Source organism: Canis lupus, chromosome 2 (genome assembly GCF_003254725.2).
Source record: "Canis lupus dingo isolate Sandy chromosome 2, ASM325472v2, whole genome shotgun sequence".
In the NCBI taxonomy this organism is placed as follows: Eukaryota; Metazoa; Chordata; class Mammalia; order Carnivora; family Canidae; genus Canis; species Canis lupus.
The window spans coordinates 66,882,408-66,906,900 of NC_064244.1; the positions used below are offsets into that span (position 1 = coordinate 66,882,408).

At 45.9% G+C, this 24,493-nt stretch overlaps 1 protein-coding gene across 3 annotated transcripts in view; it reads left to right on the forward strand.

Annotated features, from left to right (window-relative positions):
- AK2 (adenylate kinase 2) overlaps positions 1 to 21,794 on the forward strand; it is a 29,217-nt gene extending 7,423 nt beyond the window's left edge. Inside the window, exons 1-7 of one of the 3 annotated variants that reach the window (XM_025447318.2) lie at positions 244 to 429; positions 9,827 to 9,952; positions 12,064 to 12,174; positions 12,303 to 12,397; positions 17,208 to 17,280; positions 18,686 to 18,881; positions 20,895 to 21,794. In XM_025447318.2, coding sequence (XP_025303103.1) covers positions 331 to 429; positions 9,827 to 9,952; positions 12,064 to 12,174; positions 12,303 to 12,397; positions 17,208 to 17,280; positions 18,686 to 18,881; positions 20,895 to 20,899 — 705 coding nt within the window. In that variant the 5' untranslated portion in view covers positions 244 to 330 and the 3' untranslated portion in view covers positions 20,900 to 21,794. Of the gene's footprint in view, positions 1 to 241; positions 430 to 9,826; positions 9,953 to 12,063; positions 12,175 to 12,302; positions 12,398 to 17,207; positions 17,281 to 18,685; positions 19,056 to 20,894 lie in introns of those variants that run through there. The other 2 variants (XM_025447317.3, XM_025447319.3) reach the window with 2 other exon arrangements.
- The last annotated feature ends 2,699 nt before the right edge of the window (positions 21,795 to 24,493 follow it).

The window sequence follows — 24,493 nt, forward strand, 5'->3', positions numbered from 1 at the left end:
GCCTCCAGTCTTGCTTCACTTTTTCCCGCCCACTCCGCACACCCGCCGCGCGCCCCAACCCCACTTGGTCCATGATGGCCCGCCCCTTCCTTACTCCGTACAGATTCTATCCAATAAGAAGCAGTCTTCCGCAGCCTGGCCTCGTGGTTGGTGCGCTGAAGTGTCCGTCGCGCTCGGGGGAGGGCGGAGCGACTTGACGGACGTGGCGGCGGACCAGTGTTAGCGGCGAGCGGGCCGTGCGTGGCGTGCGCGGCGCGCTAGGCTGGAAGCGCTGGACCTGCGAGGTGTGTGTGTGCGCTGGCGGGTTGAGCGGCGAGAGGCTTGGCGGCCATGGCTCCCAACGTCCCCGCGGCCGAACCGGCCCCAGAGAGTCCTAAAGGCATCCGGGCTGTGCTGCTGGGGCCTCCCGGGGCGGGCAAGGGTACCCAGGTGAGCTGCGGGGCCGGGCTTGGCGGCGGAGCCTGTGGAATCCCAAGGTCAGGACGGCCGGAGGTCCGGATCGCCCTGGAGCGGGACCGTGGGCTTAGGCCTGGGGAGGGTGTGGGGGTCCTGGCCGGCGTCTGGGATTCTGGTGAGGCGTTTGCGAGAGGGTGCGATTGGAGGTCGGGGGAAGCCTGAGGTAGCATTAGAGTTCTGGAGGGATCTAGGTTTGAGGTGTCGTGTTGGGGAGAATGGGAGGACGGATTTAGATCCCTTAAGGGGTTAAAAGCTGCGAGGGTTTGAGCGCTGGGGTGAGCCTTCGGTTGAGGCATCTAGATTACAGCCTGAGTGGAGCCAGGGACCCCAGATTCCCTGCAATGTGGAAGTGGATTGTTCAGGGCTATGTGCCAGGCATTCAGGGTAGGGCAGCCTTGCTTCTTAGGATTAATGACTGAAGGTGGAGGAGCATCTCCAGCACGTGGGGCGGGGGGAGCTGGCCTGTGCTCATGAGAGGAGTACTAAGAGAAATGAGGCATGACCTGCCTGAGCCAGTTAAGTTGGGGGAATGGGAGAGGGTACCTCAACATACAGGTGAGGAAACAGGCCCAGAGAGGTCAGTTGCTTTTTGAAGACAGCGAAATTGACTTCATCCAGTCTGGAAACTCAGGAGCCATGGGGCTCCAGGAGTTTGGAGTCTAAAGTTACCTTCTACCTTAGCAGACCGTGGGGTCTTACTTGGTTCTGTGCTGTAATGGACCCATAGATCAGAGTTGGGATCTATGATCTCATTTTGAAAATGGAGGCCCATAGGTTTGGGTTATCAGTGTACCCTTCCTGCATTAGGTTTGGCATTGCCTCCCGGGTCACAGGTTCTTGTTGGTTGTTAGGTTCTAAAGAGGGAATTCGGGGACACCTGGGTGGCTCAGTCTGTTGAGCATCTGCCTTGGGCTTAGGTCATGATTCTGGGGTCCTGGGATCGAATCTTGCATTGGGCTCCCTGCTCAGTGGGGAGTTTGCTTCCCCCTCTCCTTCTGCCAGCCACTCTCTGCTTGTGCTTTCTCTGTGTGTGTGTGTGTGTCAAGTAAATAAATAAAATCTTTAAATAAGTAAATAAAGAGGGAATTCTTGCAAGTCTGAGTGCCTAAGTGAATGGTGTTCTAGGGACAGCTTTGTGCCCGCCCACTTTTCTAGCTCTGGAAAAGATCTTGTCTTACTCATTCTTGGGACCCCTCTGGCACCCAGCACATCACTTGGCACCGATGGGGTTGGAAATGGATGAAGGACACAGAATAATGTGGATGATGACAAGGGAAGTCTGGGAGATTCAGCTCATTCCTGTGATAATTGCTTTTTGGCTCTGGGCACTAGGTCATGAACGACCACTTTCCCTTTTCTCTCTATAGCTGGAGCTGATTCATTCTTGGAACTCACCTAATACACTTGACCTCAGTAACTTTGAAGTCTCTTGTTGCTACCACTCTCTGTTATTAGGGAAACTGCATGCAGCCTAGGAATGTTTAATCCCAGACTCTGCGGACTTTTGCTGTGAGTGACTGAGTATAAACAGAGTAGCTCAGATGCGTCAATTATTTTTTCTTAGTTCATACGGAAGTTAATAATTCCATTAGTTGTATAATGAACAATCTGTCCCAGTGCTGAGACAGGGCTTTACACAGCGAGCTGTGTAACTTCTAAGCCTTAATGTCTTCGCTTGAAAAATGGTGATAATACCTACCTTACTTATTCAACATTTCATGAGTACCGAACACTGGAGATAGAGAAGTGAACAAAACTGATAAGGTCCTTACTCATGTAGGCCAAAAGCTGACAAGGATATTGGAAGATTGTGTCATGTATATGTGTAAAGTAACCCTATGTACCTAGATGACAACCTGGCACATCGTAGGTGTTCAGTAATTATTGACTACTTTTCATCTTACACATTTCTCCTCCCCCCAACTCGGATGTATTTCAGTGTAAAGGGTGATGTATTCAGGAAGTTTTGAAGGAAATTATACTTATGAGCTGATTTATAAGGGTGCATGTATGGTGGGTGTTGGTCAGAAAACACTTTGTGGAAGTGGAGGAGATGTAATTGGGAGTTGAGGAAACACAAGTCTTTTAACTTCTATATACCTTTTCATTAAGTGGAACAGTAGGAATACTGTTGGTTGTAGTTTTGTGGAATTGAAAAAAACAGCAGTGCTCATTAATCAAAGGTTGGAAAGCAGCAGCTTCCAGCAGCAATTAATCTGCAAACACATCCTAACTTTTTTTTTTTTTTTTTAAAGATTTTATTTATTCATGAGAAAGAGAGAGAGGCAGAGACACAGGCAGAGGGAGAAGCAGGCTCCATGCAGGGAGCCTGACATGGGACTCAATCCTGGGACTCCAGGATCATGCCCGGGGCCGAAGGCAGGTGCTAAACTGCTAAGCCACCCAAGCGTCCCTTTTTAAAAAAATGTTTTGTTTACTTTTTAGTTAACTAGGTTCCACTCCCAACATGGGGCTTGAACTCAAAGATCTAGAGTCGCAGCTCCACTGACTGAACCAGCCAGGCACCACTACCTATTATTTTTTTAAAGATTTTATTTCTTTTGAGAGGGAGCAAGTGAGACAGCACAAAGGGGGGCGGCGCAGAGGGAGAAGCAGAAGCAGACTCCCCGCTGAGCAGGGAGCCTAACTTGGGCTGGATTCCAGGATCCTAGGATCACAACCTGAGCCTAAGGCAGACGCTTAACCAACTGAACCACCAGGCACCCCCTGACTTTTTTATGAAGAGTTTGTGGTTTTTGTTTTGTTTTGTTTTTTAGAGAGAGAGAGAGAGCACTTGAGAGTGGGGGCAGTGGGGGGGAGGGAAGCAGAGGGAGAGAGAGAATCTTTTTTTTTTTTTTAAAGATTTTTATTTATTTATTCATAGAGACAGAGAGAGAGGCAGAGGGAGAAGCAGGCTCCATGCAGGGAGCCTGATGTGGGACTCGATCCCGGGTCTCCAGGATCACACGCCAGGCTGCAGGCGGCGCCAAACCGCTGCGCCACCAGGGCTGCCCAGAGAGAATCTTAAATGGGCTTCATGCCTAGTACAGAGCCCAACATGAAGCTCAGTCTCACCACTCTGAGATCACCCTGAGCCGAAATCAAGAGTTGGTTTAACTGACTGAACCACCCAGATGCCCCAAGTTTGAATACAAAAGAAAACTGATCCCTGTGTACCCATTATCTAGCCCTCACAACCATTAGCTGGTGGCCATTCCTTCCCCATCCACTCTCCCTTCACAGGTTATTTTGAAGCAGCTCCCAGATATCATGACCAAGGTGTGTTTCCTATTTTCTCTGCCAGCCCTGTTCAGTTTTTTCCATGTGTCCAGCTTAGACCAGTTCTTCATCTTGCAGGTCAGCCTCCATTAGCTGTGTCAATGCAGTGACAAACACTTCTATGAGTCCCATACTCTTATTCCCCTTTTTACAGTTAAAGAAATTGAAGTTCAAAAGGCCTGTTCTCTAATTTACATAGCAAGTAATTGGCAGATCCTGTGTCTGAATGGCTCCAAAGCCCCCTCCTCTTTCTGTTGCTATCTCCTACTCTGGGTTAGATTTTTCTGGGCAGCCTTAGCTGCCCGGTGGCTCAGTGGTTTAGCGCCCACCTTCAGCCCAGGGCGTGACATCGGGCTCCCTGCATGGAGCCTGCTTCTCCCTCTGCCTGTGCTTCTGCCTTTCTCTGTGTGTGTGTCTCTCATGAATAAATAAATAAAATCTTTAAAAAATAATAAATAAATAGATTTTTCCCCTACCCTATGCATGTTGTGTTTTATAGTTTTGGTGTTAGACATGCAGAGAGCAGCTGTTGCCCTCAAGAGGGTATAATATAACAATCACCCTTATGCAACAGGCCCCTAGTCGAAAATTTTACATGTCCTCTGATTTAACCCTACAACCCTAAGAGGTAGATCCTATTATCCATGCCTTTTTACTGATAAACTGAGGCCCAGAAGCTATATCTTGCCGCCGGATATACATAAGGAAATAACAAAGGCGGAATTTGAACTCATGACTGATTCCTGAGCAGAGTCACCATCTTACACCAGTGATACTAGTCTAGGTGTAGAGGCAGAAATGAATATGCATGCACATAGTACATACCAGTGCAAAGTACCATGTGGGAAGTGTCAGGTGAGTGACTCTGACAAATGCTAGGAGTTAGAATAAGAACTATAATTTGTCAAGAGTATTCCATTCTTCACGCCCAGCCAGTAATGTTGGCAATATTATCCCCAATTTATAGGTGAGAAAATTGTCTCAAAAAAATCACTGGCCTAAGGTTTTATGGTAAGAGGCAGAGCTGACATTTAAACACGGGTTCCTGTGCTTTTGAAAAAACTTTTTTTTTTTTTTAAAGATTTTATTTATTCATGAGAGACGCACAGAGAGAGGCAGAGACATTAGGCAGAGGAAGAAGCAGGCTCCCTGTGGGGAGCCTGATGTGGGACTCAATCCCAGGACCCCTGGATCATGACCTGAGCCAAAGGGTAGATGCTCAACCACCCAGGCATCCCTAAAAAGCTTTTTACTGAGGTATAATATACATGGAGAAAGGTACAAATATCGTAAGTGAGCAGCTTGATGAATTTTCACAATGTGAATTTTCACAATTGCATTTGTGTAGCTTCTATCCATATCAAGAAGCAGAATATTGTCAGCTTGGTGAAGTCCTCCTTGTGTTCTCTTCCAGACACACACACACACACACATACACACACACACAATTTCCCCAAGGACAGCCACTAAGGCTCTACGGGTTGTTTTTTTAAAAGGCCATATAATGTCATGGATAAGAACTAGGGCTTGCCAGCTCTGCTGTTACTACTAGCTATGTGATCTTGGGCAATTTAATTTAGCCTTTGAATTTCATTTATAAAATACAGATAAAAATAGTTCCTACTCATGGGTTTGTTTTATATTATGCATACTAAATACAGTAAAACAGTGCATGGTAAAATTGCTTGGCATGTTGCAAACACTCCAAGTCAAATGAATCCTTATCAGAGAAAGAAGGGATATTTGGGGAGATATATGCTTAGAATTTGCTTACTGTGAAAGGTTGAGTTTAGACCATCGGAGGGAAGGGAGAGGAGCCAAGGTCCTCAGAGATGCTTATGTATTTGGGAATCATACATAGAGCCACTGTTTGCAGTGGTGCGAAGCATCCAGATAGTGGACCTATACAAGTAAATTTAAAGAGCTTGGGAAGTGTAAGAAGTTTATTGTGGAGGACACTGAATGCTAGACATAGGTATTTGGACTTCTCCCCTATTACATTGAGGACACATGGACGGCTTCTGAATGTGGGGGGTGGGGAGTGTGCACACGCTTTGGGGGTGGGGTAGGGGGTGCACCCAACAGTATTTTAGGAGATGATTCCTGCTACATATATAGGAACATGGGACATGAGAGTGGGAAGGAGTAGAGGCAGAGAGATAAAGTCAAGGTGAGAAAACACTTGAGATTAAATCAAACTTCAACAACTAATAGTTTCCCTTTATTTCTCTAAATGCCAGGCACTATGCTGAATGCTTTTGTATACATAGTTTTATTAAATCCCCAAAATAAAACTCTGAAAATAGACGTTATTTTCTGTTCTCCAGTGATGAAGACACTGAGGCCTTAAGAAGGCTGCATAACTTGTTCAGGGAGATACAGTGAGTAAATTGTAGGTCCCAGTTTCCAACCCAGATCTGTACCACCAAAAAGCCAATATTGCAGCGCTACCCCAAGACTTCACAAACTGTACATCAGAATCCCAGGGTGCTGCCTGACAAGCACTCAGTCATAAACTTTAAGGGCAGGCCTGGCTTTGTATTTTTAGTGTGCCCCAGAGGATGGTGATAATATACTGAAGACTGAGAACATTAAACCCACCATGCTGCCTCTCTAGTGGTTTTAGCCATTCTTACCCATGCCTCGCCAAAGCCTGCCCCCTATCCCATAGGGTTCTCACAGAAGTGATGACCCTATTTCCTGGTCCATGGCGAGTGAGACCCCAGTGACTCAGGGCCTCAGCACCAAGAGTACGGTCCAGGGGCCAACAGCACAGCCAGACCTGCAAGCTTGTTAAAAATGCAGTTGCTCAGGCCCTAACCTGTGGGATCAGAATCTGCATTTTACAGCACCCCCAGGTGACTTGGAGTAGAAGCAATGGTCTAAACATAAGCTTGAAATGTGAGGGGAGTATAATAAAGTTATTTCATCAGGCTACTTCTGTAGTTTGTAATGCAAAAGAGAAAGACCATGGAAGGAGGTCTTAATTAATTGCCTACTGTGTGTCTTAATGTTTGGGGTACTTATTTTATTTTATCCTTACAATAGCCCAATGAAGTAGACATCCCCTTTTGGTGAGGAAAAAGATGCTGAGAAGTGAAGTAACTGGCCCAAGGTCACAAAGCTGTTAAGCCTTAGCCAGGATCCCTGTGTAAATCTGTGGGACTCCAAAGTCCATGCTCTTTACAACCCACCACATTGACTTCCATGCAGCCAGTAGAGAATGAAGGAGTTATTCTGCTTTGCCATGCCTTCCCTACTGATATGTTCCTTTTTCTTTTTTTTTTTTTTTTATTGAGAAGAGAAAGAGAGAACACAGAGGGAGAGGGAGAGGCTAGAAGCAGACTCCTCATTGAGCAGGGAGCCTGACTTGGGGCTCAGTCCCAGGACCCTGGGATCATGACCTCAGCCAAAGGCAGACACTTAACTGGCTGAGCCACCCAGGCGCCCCCCTAGTGGAGTGTTCTTACACCCAGCTGTGGAATCCGATCATTGGGAGCAGCATAAAAGAATCCTGCAATTCGGGGGTGATAAAAAATAGAAAGTTAGGTTCTGTGGTAACAGCTCTCTGGTGTTTTGGTCAGTTTTTCACCTTGAATAATCCTAATCTCCAAAATTTTCACCCAAGTTAGCTTCAACAACCAAGGAGAAAGACTGACAGAAAAGCTCAGTTCTTTGGGTATGTGGCCACCATGCCAGCCTGGAAGACCAGAAGGTTTTCCACTGCCAGAGTCCAACCTTCATTGGTTTTCCAAAGTGCAGTTTTTAATGCCTCCTTCATCTGAATTCCATTTTGCTGTTGAGTCAGGTCTTTGCTTGAACTGAATCAGACCATGAATCACAAACTAGAATTTGCTACACTGAGTTAAATCTATTTTGCTTTTCTGTGTGCAGCTAAGAAAACTCCCAATGCACTGGTTTGAATAAAAATCCAACCAACCCTACTTATTTTATAAAACAATTGAACCAGGATGCTAAGCTTCTTAAACTGATTCTGTTCCTTGTGATCTCTTACAGGGGTTTTGCCATTACAAAACCACTGTTGGGCTGTCCAGAGTTTCTTCCTCTTCTAGTCTTTATTCTGCTATTTTGTCCACCAAACTGGGAACCTGTAGAGGACAGGGTCCGTGTCTCTTCCTGGCTCCCAGCACAGTTCTTGGAAGAGGCATCAGCTTTTTCTTTCTCTATGAATGAACATGGAATTAGGGCAGGGGTTATATAGTACAGCTGATGTTCATAGAATATTTACTATGCGCCTGTCTCTGTGTATGTACGTCAACTCCATTTGATCCCATCAACCCAGTGATGGAGGTACTGTTACTGTTTCCATTTGACTTAGAGGAAATTTGAAAAATGGTAAGATTATACAATTTTTCTCTAGTCATCGTGTCTGGAACCCAGGAATTTTGACTCTGAAGCCCATGTGTTAACCAAAAGGCTATATACCTATACTGCCTCCTGAAACTAAGTAAGTATATACTGTTAGCCAAATGCTCTTTTTATGTATCCTGTCTGATCCTCAGAGCTACTTTCTAAGATGGAGCCTTTTTGCCTTCATTTTAAACAGGCAAGGAGGGATCCCTGGGTGGCGCAGCGGTTTAGCGCCTGCCTTTGGCCCAGGGCGCGATCCTGGAAACCCGGGATCGAATCCCACGTCGGGCTCCCAGTGCATGGAGCCTGCTTCTCCCTCTGCCTATGTCTCTGCCTCTCTCTCTCTCTCTCTCTCTCTCTGTGTGTGACTATCATAAATAAATAAAAATTAAAAAAAAAAAGAAACCTCTTTAAAAAATAAAAATAGGGATCCCTGGGTGGCGCAGCGGTTTAGCGCCTGCCTTTGGCCCAGGGCGCGATCCTGGAGACCCCGGATCGAATCCCACGTTGGGCTCCCGGTGCATGGAGCCTGCTTCTCCCTCTGCCTCTGTCTCTGCCTCTCTCTCTCTCTGTATGACTATCATAAATAAATAAAAGTTAAAAAAAAATAAAAAAATAAAAAATAAAAATAAAAAAATAAACAGGCAAGGAAACTGAGCCTCTGAGAGGATAGGGGGAAGAACCAGGTGTGCCTGGGGGAAACCAGAATTCTTCACCTGGCCCCAGCCGTCTTCCATGCCAGTGGCCACAGGACTTGACAGACACATTCATTCTTTGGGAAATACTCATTCAACACATTATATGTCAGGCATCATGCTGAGTGCTTTATATACATGAACTCATTTAAACTTCACAGCAGCCAGGGCTCCTGGCTGGCTCGGTACAGTATACGACTCTTGATCTCAGGGTCATAAGTTTGAGCCCTAGGCTGGGTGTAGAGATTACTTAAAAATAAAAATTTTAAATGAATAAAAATAAACTTTGCAGCAACGATGTGAAGTACCGATACTGGTATTTTGACTCTTCCCGTTTATAAACTGAGGCTTTTGTGTCACTAGTGTGTGTCAAGTGAAAGTAGTGATAATAGCAAATATTTATGACCACTTCCTGTGTGCTAGGTGCGGTTTTCAGTGCTTTATATGTATTTTGTCATAATAATGCTTACTGTAACCCTCTAATCATTCTACATTAGAACACAAGGTACTTTAGAGGCATCTGGATGGCTCAGTCGGTTGAGTCTGCCTTTGGCTCAGGTCATGATCTTGGGGTCCTATGATTGAGCCCTGCATGGGGCTGGCTTGTTTCTCCCTCTGCCTGCTGCTCTGTCCACCTGTGTATGCATTCTCTCTCTCAAATAAATAAATAAAATCTTAAAAAAAAAAAAAAAAGAGGGATGCCTGGGTGGCTCAGTGGTTGAGCATCTGCCTTTGGCTCAGGGCATGATCTCAGGATCCAGGGATCAAGTCCTGCATTGGAGTCCCTGCAGGGAACCTGCTTCTCCCTCTGCCTATGTCTCTGCCTCTCTATGTCTCTCATGAATAAATAAATAAAATATTTTTAAAAATAATATAAGTTACTTTAATCCCTATTACAGGTAAGGAAATTGGCACTTGCTGAAGTTCACACAGCCAGTGAGTGCCAGGGCCAGGTTCACACCCAGGCTGTCTGATGCCCGGGCATTCAGTGTTAACTGTCTTGATTTTCTTCTTCCCCTCCACAGGCACCCAAATTGGCTGAAAACTTCTGTGTCTGCCATTTGGCTACGGGGGACATGCTGAGGGCCATGGTGGCTTCTGGCTCAGAACTGGGGAAAAAGCTGAAGGCCACTATGGATGCTGGGAAATTGGTAGGTTTGGTGGTACCAGTGAATGTGGGTATTCCCAAGTCTCTATCGGCACTGCCTTCTTTGGTAGCCCCTGGCCACATGGAACCATAGAAATTACTTCCGATTTAATTTACTTGAGAATTCAGTCACTCAGTCTCACTTGCCACATTTCAAGAATTTGTTAGCCAGCACAGGTTTAGAATCTTTCCATTATTGTAGAAAATTCTGTCGGACAGCCCTGTGCTGAGGGATGTTCTAACAAACTTACACATTACATGAACCTCTAGAGTAGTAGGTTATGTGGTTCGTTCTGAATGTGTGGCATTTATTTTATTTACAGTATTCCTTTTTTAAAAAAAATATATTTTATTTTATTTCAAGTAGGCTCCACTTCCAATGTGGGGCTAGAACTCACGACCCTAAGTTTAATAGTTGCATACAGGTAGGTGCCTCTATTCACAATATACTTGAGGTTCCTTTGTGCTGATGCATTTTGTAACATGCCCAATTTTTAGAGCCAAAAATGAAACTGCCATCCCTGGGCCAGAACTCAAGGATTATCCAAGAGAGAATGCAGGAAACCACAGGGTGTTTTAACTCTATTTTTGTGGCTCTGTGTTCTGTATCTCTAACAGTGGAGTTACTGGCAATTGACAAAAGTAATTCCTCCTATTTGGGGGATATAATAGCATTTTCTTACATTATTAGTCCAATTGATCTAATTGGATGATTATGTTCTATTAACTACTAAATCTTCTTTGGTTAGTGCCAGAGCTTAGTTGTAACTGAGTTATTCTGGAACTTGGCCTCTGAGAATCACCTTCAGGCATTTTAGTAAGCTGGAACACCAAGAAATAATTTTAATTAAACTACAGAAACAATGGTTATAATATAGAATATTGATGAGCAAAAAGACATACCATAAGTACTTAAAAAGTTACAAACCACTTGCTTCCTTAACATTTTCCTTATTTTATGTTCATACATGAAGATGATCAGATTTATTATTTGGGGGGAAGAGGAGGATAAAAAGGTATATTTATCATCTGGGAATCTCTTTCAGAAGTCATCTTGTGCTTGGCCCTCTGATCTTCTCTTTTAGAGTATTGGTTGGGGAAGGCACTGGGCTCTGCCTTTATCTCCACGTTACCTCCTGGCAGGCTTTGAGATTCCGTAGCTACATCAGTGGTACGCCTGCCCACCCACCTGCCCCTTTACCTCTAGTTTTCCCTTCATGTTTGTGAGACCTCGAGCTAAACCAGAAAACTAGATATTTTGGACTTTGGGTCTTGGCAGAAGATCTTGTGCTGAGAAAAAAATTGGGATATGGCCATGAGATTGCTTATCTCCAGCCTTTACTTCATCACAGAGCTTGTACTTTGTCCCCAAGTTCACAGCCAGTCCTAGGAGATAAGACGTTAGCAGCCTTCACTGTTGTACTGGTAGGGAACTGCTGTTTCTATGAAAGCTCAGGAGGAAAACCAGTTTTGGAAAGCTGGGTTGGGTCCTCATTGGGGCTTTGAGAGGGTTAAGAGGTATGTTGGGCTGATACCTCATTTCCTTGGTTCTGACCCAGTCTTGCCAATTCGATGACCTTGTCTCTTACCTCACGTCCAGGGTGGCCTGGGCCACTTTATTGTTGGCCTAATGCAAATTGTGAAACAGGGAAAGTTGGTGCCTTTCTGCATTTTGGTCAACCCCTATTCTTCCGTGGAGCCCTTCTCAGTGATCTCTCAGAGAGAAGCCTTCCTTATGTCTTGACAGCTGCTTGCTGATGAGCTGTTATCTGATGAAAAGGATTCTAACTAATGGCTGGAGAGGACCTCAGTACCTAAGACATGGAAGCCTCCTGTCCAAGTAACAGGCAGTGGATCCTTTTCCCTCAGCCACATTGTTGGGACACAAGAGAATCTCAAGGGAAGAGAACACATATATGGCAACCACAAAAATCATGAAACTGAATTTTCTTTGGAAGGTGGAGCCATTCCACATTTGCTCTGATATTTGCTTCTTTGGGGTCAGGAAAACATGCTGTTAATCAGGTTATACAGACACAAATTTGTGGCCCTGGAGTTGGGCTGTCAACTAACTAACAGATTTAATTCCAAGGCTGTCTTGTTCTTCACTTCCAGGTGAGTGATGAAATGGTAGTGGAGCTCATTGAGAAGAATTTGGAGACCCCTCAATGCAAGAATGGTTTTCTCCTAGATGGCTTCCCTCGGACTGTGAGGCAGGCAGAAATGGTGGGTGCCTCCATTTGTTTCACTGATGCGTGGAAATGAACTCTTGGCCCTTTATATCTAAATTCCTTTCAGGGAAATGGCTCTGATCAAGCTCTGGTAGCTTAGGTGAGCCACATACTCTTTTACAGCTTGATGACCTCATGGAGAAGAGGAAAGAGAAGCTTGACTCTGTGATTGAATTCAGCATCCCAGACTCTCTGCTGATCCGAAGAATCACAGGAAGGTATTTGTCCTCTGTCCCTTCTGGTCCTGTGACCTCAGAGCTTTATCAGACCAGCAGAGCTGCCCTTGCCCAATCCCAGGCGAGCAGCTGAATACCATATGAACATGGGTTGATCTGGTTTGGTGACATCCACTGAAGTGGTGACATGGGATGGGGATGTGTGGAAAGAAGAACAAGAGATTTGAAGTCAGTCAGCATCTCTGCCCTGTCACCTTTTAACTCTGACCCTAGGCAAGTTTCTTAGCCTCTCCAAGGTCAGTTCCTCCTCTGTAGAGTGGGGTTAATAAGACCTGCTTCAAGGAACTGTGCTACATTTTGGATACCATGCAGTTCCTAGTTCAGAGCCTCACTTACAGTGGGGCTTCAGAAAGATTACATTCCTTATGTGGTTATCTCTATTTCAGTGCCCTGAAATCTGCTTTCACTTGGAGTTGCCATAACTTGCTGTCCCTTTTGTATTATTGTGAAAATAATATGACCACCTACACAAAGTTTAGAAAATGGAGGAAAATTTTGCTCATGGTACAGCCACCTCTGCAAAACCCACTATTGCTTTGTTGCATGTTTCATTTTCGAGTACTTGTTTCAGGGCCCCTGGGTGGCTAAGTTGATTAAGTGTCCAACTCTTGATTTTGGCTCAGGTTGTGATCCAGGGTTGTGAGATCGAGCTCTGTGTTGGGCCCCGTGCTCAGCTTGGAGTCTGCTTCAGAGTCTTTCTCCCTCTTCCTCTTCCTCTGCCCTTCCCCCGCACCTCAGGACATGCCCGTGTGTGCTTCTTCACTCTCACTCTTACTCTCTTTCAAGTAAATAAAGCTTTAAAAAAAAATAAAGTAAGTGTTTCTTCAAGCACCTGGCTGGCTCAGCAAAACATGCAATTCTTGATCTCAGGATTGTAGGTTGGAGCCCCACGCTGTGTGTAGAGTTTATTTTAAGTAAATAAATAAATAAAATCTTAAAAGTACTTGTTTCTCTGTAGTAGTCACCACTGAACACAGAAATGCTTTTGTTTCTGATTGAGTTTGCTCTGAAAGGTCCACTGCTTTAGGCTATCTCTACCCTATTTCACTGTCCACTCTGCCATCTGCTTTGTACCTTCCAGAAATATGTGGGAAGCTCTCAGCCTCTTATAGACCTCGCATTCTCATTTTTATTGTGGGCTATGGCTTTTATATCCCTTAGTTATTTTAATGGAGTCTCGGGAAGGTGGTCAGCCTACCAACTTGAACCAGACATCCATGACTATTATTTTTAATTGCTGCACTGTATTTCACAGTAGACGAACCATCATTTACTTACTCGTCCCCTTATTGTGGTACAGTTGTGTTTTTTTCTAGTTGTCTGCTGTTAAATTGATGCCGTGATCATAATAGTACCTGTAGACTTTTGGATTTAATTAGAGAGAAAATGTTTTCTTGTTGTAAATTTAATTACATCGATTTCTTCTTGAGGTTGCACATTTTTTCCATGGGTCTGCAGTCTGTCTCTTTAAGGGGGAAGGTAGACATGTAAACAGACAGCAATGAGTGTTACAGGTATTTTCCTGAGAGGCTATATTGGATACTGTGGGATCCACCTTATATTAATTTTTTGTCCAAATGTCCAGGTTTCATGTTTCCAGGTATTTCATAGGCACTTTCAATGCAGGAACTTTTGGGTTTTATTTTTGTGTCCCCACTGACAGAGTAGACAAAGTTGAGACAGGCCAAGAAGTGGTAAGATTGGCGGGAAGGCACAGGGCTGGGGTCCCTGATGTACAAAGCAGATGTTAACTGTACTAGTTGACCCTGGGGGCCTTTGCTTCAATCAGCCCATGTTCCTCAGTGCCCAGCACAGCACTAGACTCAGGCAGGGAACCAGGAGAGGGTACAGAAGAGCAATATGCCCATCTCTGACCTCAGAAAGTCTATAGGCCATACAAGAAACCTGGGCTGGTTAGCGCAGTTGGTAGTCCTAAGGAGCGAGCCTAGGAGCAAGAAAGGAAGGCTGCCTAGGAGAGGTATAATGTCAAACATGGCCTTCCTGGATGGAGAGGATTTCAGGGAGGCTCTCCAGCAAGGGGTTAGAGTTGGCAGTGAGTATAGGCTGGGAGAAGGCCTCTAGCTGGGGCTGGTGGCAGAATGTCCAGAGTCAGAGGAGTGTTCTGGGGGACTGGGTGGTAGACGGTCAGATGGGAGCTTGGCTGGGGGAAGTTTGCCAAGGTAAAGAGGGTAGACGTGTCAGGAGTTCTGGGATGTTCGTAAGCCATGAAGTGTTAATGGCAGAAACAACATTCTAAGAACATTATTTGGCCCTGGCATACAGGCTAAATTAGGGGAAAGGAGAAACAGACAAGAACCCATCTAGGAGCCTGATTGTGATCCCCATGTGGAGCTGTGGAGGCTTTTAACTGGGATTGGCTGGTGGGGAACAGAAAGATTCTGAAGAGCAAACCACAGGATTGTTGTAGAGGATGCAGAAGACTCAGTCTCTGGGTGTGAGAGTGAGTGGTGTAGTGTGACCCTCCTCCCTTGCAGAGGAGAAAACAGGGCACATCAAACTGGTGAAGCTGTTTTTTTCAGGTTCACTCTATGGATCAGTGATAGTACTAGCACCAAGAGCCCACTTTTTGTCTCCTAGTCCACTAGACTAATGGTTGGAAGAAAAAGAGGCAGGAATAGTTGGTTTAATATGGATTGTACTTAAATCTGACATGATAAAACCCCACTGTAAATATCTTTTTGATTAGCTCTGATCTCATTTCTGACGATATTATGAGTCATTACTTTATGTCTTGAATATGTATGGTTGGCGGTTGTTGGTTTTAACTTTTTCAGTTTTGGCTCTCTGATATCCTAATTATCCTACCATTTGACTGTCCTAATGTCTCAAGCCATCCCCACTTTGTGGATGAGAAAACAGGCATCTGAGTGTCATACTCAAAACAATGGCAGTGGCTCTAGAATCCCAGGCTTGATGCCTCTACATCACTACCTCCACTGCTAGGTCAGGCTTAGTGTCTCTTACAGCTATTTTGGTTGGTACTGAGACCAATTCCACTTTGAAAACTTGGATCTTGGACTTTCTTTAATTTCCTTTCTAGGGAATGAGCTTTGCATTCCTCTTAAAACGGAGTCTGTGAGTGGGGAAGAAGCAGTACATTGTATGTGACTGGAGGGCTGAGGGAATCAGTAAGCAAGAGATAGAGGGATGTGGAAAGGAAAGAGTCATGTCTGCTGCAGCCTGGCTGCTGTGTGCCTTGTGCTCTCCAGAAGGTGAAGAATCATGGTCCATGTCTCATGCTCGCAGCCCTTCACAAAGGGAAAGGTGTAGCTGAGCCTAACAGCCTCTCCCTGAGTCTCCTGGTGGGTGCCATTCCCCAATGGAGGCACCAGAGGAACCTCTCCAGCAACTCAAATAAAAGAGATCCTAACCTGTCATGTAACAGGCACAGGCCACTCGGTATAGCTTATTTTACTCAGCCATCACCTTGCTCCCACCAATGCTATAAAGGGACCACTTGGCCCCTCAAAAGTGTGCTGTTGAGAGAGAGAGAACAGAGGGAGAGAAAGAGAGAATCTCAAACAGACTCTGCACCGAGCATGGAGTCCAATAAGGGGCTTGATCTCACGATCATGAGATCATGACCTGAGCTGAAACCAAGAGCCAGATGCTCAACTGACTGAGCGACCCAGGCACCCCTGCCCAGGCTTTGGTAGTCTGACCTGGACTTTCCCAACTGATGTGCTGAGATACTGATCCCCTGAGCCACCAGAGCAGCTGGGTAAGCCTGGGTTATTCCAGCAGGGCAAGTGCACAAGTACTGCATAAATATTTCCACACATACCAAGAGGTGAAAAATGTTGGGAAGCCCCAGTTTAACAGACCTTCACGAGGAAAGCAGACATTAGTTAAATAAAAAAGCCTGGGTTGGCACAGATTTGGAAACCAGACAGACTCTGGCTGCTGAGCAGTATTTGGCCTGCTGTCTTCCCTTCTTAGGTTTCTGGGCTTCCATGGTATAGCCACTCCTGGTCAGGAACTCAGGTTTGCAGCCCAAGGGGGTATAGCACTACGTGGTACCTAGCTACATTTTCAGCACCAGCTAAATGCTTAATTCTTGGGCACTTCATGACTTGTTGAGTAAGTCATTTCTCCTGGTGCCAGTGTTCATATTGCTTTGCTCTCCGATGCTTGGGTGGCCTTTTATCTGTGTGATTGCAGAGAAGTGCTGCCCTGTCTGGTAGCATTTGCATCTGCAGGACATATTTTTCTGTTGCACCTCTCTGGGTTTTGTAACCAATCTAGGATAGAAAATAGGGTTAGTTTCTCTGCCCTCTGTCCCCCATAACATGTTGCACAAATCTCTATTAAAGGATGATCACATTTGTTTTAGTTTTCCACGTTTGTCTCTCCCACTAGAGTAAGCACTGCTTGTGATCAGGGATCTTGACTTATTGCTGTGTAGCCCCCGGATCCAGCACAAGGCCTGAATCAGACTAAGCACTTAGTAAACGTTTGTTGAGTGAGTGGGTGAATAGAATGAATGGCTGTGTGAGGCCAGCACTGAGTTCTTGAATTAGGTACTTATGCGAGCTTCGGCAGCCAGACACTCATTATCACATTGGGTCAAAATAGAAAACGTACTCCCTCTGGTATAAGCCCTTTTGGAAGCCCAGTTATTTTCTCAAGCAAAAGACACCTATAGTTGGGTTCTGTGCTGGGTGGAAGTCCTCACGTCCAGCTCCCCTGTCACTGCTTGTCAACTTGGAGACCTCTGAGGTGCAGGGATACTTTCAGGCAACCTGACTCTTGTTTATTTGCTGTCTTTCAGGCTGATTCACCCTCTGAGTGGCCGTTCCTACCATGAGGAGTTCAACCCTCCAAAGGAACCCATGAAAGATGATGTATGTAAACCCAGGACTTGAGGTTTCCTTTTCTTTCCTTCCCCTTTTTCCTTTCTTCCCTTTTGTTCTTTGTTCTTTCCATCTTCCCTTTATTCCTGCCACCATAATTAACTTAATCATGAGAAATATCACGTCCTAGTTAATCACCTGGGCTGTGGCTCAGCTGTCTAGAAAGCGCCTCTCTAGGTGGTTTCTTGTTTTTCTTTGAGGTAGGCACCGGCACCAGCTACTTCACAGTGCCCAGTTTGTACCTGTCTTTCATCCAGAGCAGCCCCTCTGTGGCATCATGGTGACTTAAATGGTTGACTAATCTCAGGAGAAGGCTGCTTGGAAGCCCAGAAGCAGAGCCAAGCTGAGAGGACAGGGATGAAGAGAACTGTGTTGACTGGTCCTGCTTCAGAAGAATGTCCCCTCTCTAGTGACTCTGCCATGTCCCACAGATTCAGACTCCTTGGGCTAGATTAATGTTGCCAAGTTCTTAGGACAGTCTTCAATTGCGTGCAGATGTATAAGGGAGGGTCTTGGACATGTTCACTGTAACATTTGCCATAACTAGTCTATTTCGTCTTTTATTTATTTTTTTTTTAAGATTTTTATTTATTCACGAGAGAGAGAGAGAGAGAAAGAGAAAGAGAGGCAGACACAGGCAGAGGGAGAAGCAGGCTCCATGCAGGGAGCCTGACGTGGGACTCAATCCCAGGTCTCCAGAATCATGCCCTGGGCTGAAGGTGCTGAAGGTGGCGCTAAACCGCTGAGCCACCTGGGCTGCCCTAGTTCATCTGTTTTAGAACATGCAGGCAATAGTAGGAATTTCCCGGGTTTGCCTGTGTCACTTAAGACAAGCTTGTCAAGTCATACAGGTTTCAAAGTCCTCGCGTTGGCTTAGTCACATTTCCCACGTTTGGGAATGCTGCCATTCAGACTTCTTTCTCACTTTACTTGCCACTTTCAGAACGCTGATGGCCAACACCCTAGTGAAAACACCAAATACTTTGGTGACTAAGGTTACAATGGCAAATCCATCTCTGATTTTGATGTATTCTCCTGATCTCCTGGGCCTCTGTCTTTCTTGCTTCTGATGCTAGAAGTGTTCATCTTGGAAACCGAACAGCCTGAGCAGAAGCTGTGAGAGAAGAGCTTTGCCCATCTTCCTCCCACAGACCCCCTTCCTCACGCTTGCTCCCTCAGGCTCCCCGGCTTCCCTGGACTGGTTGGTCTGTTCTTGGGACCAGCTTCACAGGAGTAGCAAAGTTCTTTATAGTTCTTTAGTGGAAGGGATCCAGATAGTCTGTCTTTCCTTCTCATGGACTTTGGGAGCAGACAGCATTGCAAATCTGCATCTGGCATCAGATAAGGAAACCTTGCTAACAGTCCCAGGCTTTAACTGCCCTCTTCCTGTTCTCAGATCACTGGGGAGCCCTTGGTCCGACGGTCAGATGATAATGAGAAGGCCTTAAAAATCCGCCTGGAGGCCTACCACACTCAGACCACCCCACTGGTGGACTACTACAGGAAACGAGGGATCCACTCTGTCATTGACGCCACCCAGACCCCCGACGTCGTGTTTGCCAGCATCCTAGCAGCCTTCTCCAAAGCCACATGTAAAGACTTGGTTATGTTTATCTAATGTTGGGTCCAAAAAGGAATTTCTTTCTTCCTGTGCCTGTTGAGGGAGTGGGTGGGATTTGCAGAGCGGGGGGAGGGAAGCTTCCTCAGGCCAGCAAGAATATCATCTGATGTACCAATTAAAAAAGCACTTGCTTGATGTATCTTCAGTGTGTGTGCAACTCTCATCTCATCTCTGTGTGTATGTGTGTGTGTTGATTTAAGTACATGTATGGTCTTCCTTCTTTCTAAGGTACAAGCAAGGTTGCTATACCAGCTATACTGCTATACTTCTTTAGCCGTATTCTTTAATTTTATTTATTTATTTTTGCCAAGATAACCTAATTCAGGTATCTGCTGGGTACTGCAGTTCTAAAACCTCATGGTATTTATTCCAACACCAGCAGCTGAGTAGAAGTCCAGGATCATATAAAGTCAAGCAGGGCCAAAGTTCCTGACAGCAGGCTGTGGTAGGGAATTCCACTTGTTTTCTACCCCACAGTGAAAAGCCACATGAGTCAGTGTGTGGATGGGAATCATTAATCTTTTCCCTAAGTGGAAAGAAAAAGGCGTTTATGTTACAAATTTCAGAAATGACTGGGAGTGGGTATCACCATAGAAAGATCCAGGCTAGTTGTAGTATTTTTTGTGATCTGCATCACAGTGCTGTAAAGTAGGGATCTTTTGGGACCTGTGTTTAAAAACTAAATTGTTACCAAAGAATTAAACCCAAGTAGACGGTCCTTTTGAATTCAGACTGTCTTCTGAACATCCAGGCTGGTCATCTGAGAGCAGCCAGTCCACTTCCCAAAGAGACCAGGGTAGGTTTGTTTGTTTTCATTTTTAATGTTTGCCTCAGTTTCCAAGTATGAACAAAACAGTGATTTGGAGGTGATCTGTTTTTAGCCTCATTTTCATTAGAGTTTACTCAAACCCAGTTTCTCTGGGATATGAAACCCCAATCGGATGTGTCTCTTTTAAACTAGACTCTCTCCCCTCCAGATCCAGTCCTTTACCCCTTACTTATGGTGGTAGCCACAGACTTCCCAAGAAAAGATGACCCAAAAATAAGATCACCTATGACAGTAACCAACTTTTATTCCTAACTTCAGCTTCCCAGCTATTAAGCATTTCCTGAGGTCCATGCTGTGCTGTTTGATTTGTGGCAAACAGATGAATTAATAAGACTGTTGGGAGAGGCCGCAAAACGGTGGCCTCTGGAAAAAACAGTGGCAGGCCCAGTAAATAATACTGCCTGCCCCAGCATAATCTGCTGACTTGCTGCAATGGACTCTAAAGTCCCAGTCCCCGTCTGACCTGAGTCTCCTGCTATCTGTGGAACTATCAGAGGGTTTGTCCCCTGTCTACCTGGAAGCTAGGCATGGGTATGTGGCCATTTTTCTTCCTTTTGGCCTGGTTCATGTGAGTGTCTGCTAGCTCTGCTCTGCCTTGTTTCCCTGCCTGTAAACTAACTCCACCCATTCTGAACGGAAACCCAGTCTGGTGTGGGGCATTTCTGGGAAGCACATGACTTCAAGGAAGAGGAGCGAAACCAAAACTATGAGCTGTGTCTGCAGAGGTCTGGAACCCTTCTCTGGGTGAAGGTGGCTTCACAGATCCTAGAGTCACCTCCCCTTTCACTAGGGACAGTTGGAGGCATTCAGCCTCAAAGTTGCAGTCCTTGAATGTTTGCTACTTGTATGTGCATGATCCTTGCTCAAATATTTGTCACCCATCCATATACATTCACATGTGCCTATTCAGGCTGCTGGTAAAACTAGATCATGTGGGATGCATATGCCCTCTGGGGAGTGGTTAGGATTTAGATTTTTGCTTCGTTTGATTACAGAGCCTTAACCTCAGGCAGGCATGAGAGCTCTTTGTCCTGACGGAGCAATGTCCAGTGTCTGATGCATTTGGTTGCTGGGGCGTGCATGCCAGCCTTCCCTGATATTTACTTGGTTTTTAAAAAACCCGTTTTGTTCTCTCTTGTTTCCTCTCTATTTCAGCCTAGTAACAGAAGGCCAGGCGAGACCGCACCACTGCTCATCACCCCGCGGCGTGATCCCTGCTCTTAGGTGCTGGGCAGAGAGGAGGGGTGGTCACGGTGAGGATGGAGAGGGAGGAGTGGTGAGGATCCAAAAGGAGTAACAAAGAACAGCAATGTGGTAGTGAGGCCATCTCTTTTATACATAATAGAGGAGTCTGAAAAAGTACAGAGGAAGGGGGAAATTAATTAAAAAAAAAAACTGATTAGAGGCTGTAAATAGAAATAAGGAGGTGTAGTATTGTTTCTAAAGGATCCAAGTTTCATTTACTGTGGATTGGTGACAATATTTTTTAAAGCCAAATGCCCTAAGACCTCAGTTTTTATCTCAGAGCCTCATGGATTGCCAGCCTAAAAATGCAGGAAATCAAACTGTTGTCCTGACCTTCTTAAAGCTTGGAACAGGGAGAGTTCAACTCCTGGCCCTAGTTCCCTGCACCATGAGATCAAAAGATTGTCTCCACATTGGAAAGAAATTGGAGGGGGAGGGGCGTATTCATGGAGGCAGTGGCTCAGCTAATCGAGTTTCCTCGAGTTGTGGGGAAAGTGGGGCTGGTTTCCCTCCTTAATGATGCACCATTATGTACTGGTCCACCTGTTCTCATGGGTCAGTTCTCAGCAGCCACTCAGCATCCCTGCGCTCTTGCCATCTTCCATCCACGATGTGGGAAGGGACCCTTGTTAATAAGAGCAAGTGTCCTAAGCAACATCATCCAAAGATTGTCCTTTCCATCCTCAAATCCTGTGAGTGGGATCACTCGTCAGCACTGTGATGTATTATTTTCAATGAGGTGCCTTTCTTAACCGACCAAATGCTGCCTTGTTTGGCCCCTAAATCAATAAAGTATGTTAAAAATTTGTATCCCCTGTTGTGGCATTTTTTTTTAGGGGATCTGGGCTAGAAAAAAAAAATGGCATTGAATTAATCTGGCTTGGAAGCCCCTCTTGTCACTAGAAGTTACAGAACAGGGTGGTCCCATGTGTGCTCATAAGATGAGCCGCACCCTCTTGAGCCCCAGCTCAGATGCAGGCAGGCTTTTCTTGCACCCGAGGACAAGGCAGCTCCGCTTAGTGGAGACAACGCTGTGCTTGGAGCGGAGGATGTGCAACGAATTCTGGCCAATCATTTACGCTGCTTCTGTTTCCTTGTCTGAAAAAAGAGGAGTGTGATGCCACCTTCTCAGACTTGTTGGCATTAAATGAAGTTTATAAAAAGAAGCTTTGTGCTTGGCTCCTGGCACAAAACAGACACTTGATAAATGTTAGTTGGATCCGAATATATATAAAAATATCTGCTTCATGCCAGGCTGGATAATTGTTGAGTGGACAGCTGTCCACAGCCTAGAAAGCCAGTGCTTCTCATCACTAGCCAGATTTTTGGCTGTCTCTTCAGCTGTCTCTTTAACACTCCTGGTTGCTTCTTTGCAAATCCATTTCTTGCTCAGTGAAAGTGCCAAGCTGAAGCTCTGAGGCTTTTCAGAAAGGCTACCTCTGCCAGTGCAGTTTCTGAGAAATGACTGCTGTTCCAGAAACCAGAGGAAGCTGGACTGGAAGCACTGCCATCCTTTGGGCTTTCTTTTTCTGGAGAGATCCAGAGTGGTCATGGGCTTATTAAATCCCTCTTCTTGAGCCAGCTTCTCCCTCTGCTTCCCCACAACCCCACCTCTACAGTCATTTCAGGGCCGATACGATTGACTTGCTCTGATCTTTTTGTTCCCTGAGCCATTTAAATGCCCCATGAAAATATTCTTACCTTCCTTGATCATCATGCAACAAACTGGGGGAAAGATTAGTGGACTGAGCCCAGGAGGCCGCTACATGGTATGGTTGAGAAGAATGGCCTGAGAGAAGACCAGGATTGCCGCCTCTTGTCCACGTCTTTCAACTTGGTCTCCTCATCTGGAAGCTACAATTGGAACCGCGCCTGTGCCTGGAGCATCGACACCAGGCCAGGTACTGTGCTCGGGCTTCGTGGCCACAACCTGGTCCAGCCCTCATGGGGCATCTGGGCAGTCAGGGCTGTCCCTCTCCTGTTGTATAGATGAGGCAGTCAAGACCTGGAGCAGCGAGGTCACACAGAAGAGGCCGAGTCAGAAAGCAGTCTCTGATGCCAGAGTCTGTCCCCTTGACCTTGTTGCTGAAGTGATTTAGCAACAGCTCTACAGCGAGACAGACCCCTCTGATGCCTTCTTGTTCGTGGCCGCTCACTGCCAGCCTGAGGACCCAGGGAATGGGTCTCAGGCTGTCTTGTGGGCACAGAGCATTGCAGACAAAAGGGAATGAAGAGCAACCTTGGTCCTTCGGGAGCCTCAGCATCGGTGTTTCTTAGGAGGACAGCTCAGTGAGTCAGAAGACAGATTTCTGCTGCACCTCCTCCGTCGTGAGACCTCGGGAGAACTATCTCCTCATCAGAACAGAAGGGACACCTACCCCTCAGGTGTGCTGCTAGCACCGGTGACCCAGATTCCCGGCACACTGTAGCCGCCCAGGAAGTGCTAATGGCGTTCAGAGAGAAAACGTAAGCATTGGCGACAGCTGTTATCTTGCTGACTCTCAAGGACCAGGCCAAAGGCTCTTAACCTAAGGATTCCCCATAAGTCCATGGGCCTCTAGAATTGTATGCAGAATACCGTATTTTCATATTTTCCTAATAACTGCTAATTTAACATATATTTAATGCCTACTGTCTACTAGGTTCTGCATGTACTCTCTCACTTATTCTCAGTAAGCCTGTGGGAGTGAATGCTGTTCTTACCTCAATGTGATGCGTGTGCACTTTGAGGTCTATACATCTAGGAACGGCAGAAGCAGAGAGTGAGCCTAGCTGTGGCTCCACACCCCAGCCTCTCACTGCTGCACCATTGTGTTGACACTTTGCTGGGAGAGGGGAAAGACTCGAGGCACTCATGAGACAGAGGAGTCGACGAGCCATGGATCAGAAGAAAAAAGGAGAAAAAAGTCGAGGCTTGGCTGGCATGGTGACAGACCTGAGTGGGGAGCACTGCTTCAGGTAAGACCGTTTTCTCTTTCCTCTTCCCTTTGCTTCCCTGCTGTGATTGCTGAAGCTCCAATGTACTGGATTCCCAAAACCCTAGGAACCACTCCTGTTCCAGAAGACCAGAGGAGCAAGTTATTAAGGGAGAGGTGTCTGTTTTCCCCACCAGTATGTTCTGGAAAGGGTGGCAACAGGAGGGTGTCTATACTGGCTTCACTTTGCAGCCATTCCATTTGGACTGCAGTCCCACACAGCTAATGGCATTGCATGATTCATGATCCCAAGGGACTACTGTCCTGCTGACATCTCTGGAACATGGCAGTTCTGTGTTCAGAGTCACACAGGGCAATGTGATGATGAGCTTCTCTCACAGAAGACCCCTTTCAGGTGCCCAGTTGAGATGAGGAGCCCCCAGCAGAGAGTAGGGGTGAGTGGGAAGACAAGGTGTCAGATGGCAGGGGCAAGACCAGGTCCTGTGCAGGAAACCCTCAGGCTGAACAGATCTACACTCTTAGGGTAAAATTGCCATGGAGCAAATCATTACATTGCAGGGGATCCCTTAGAGA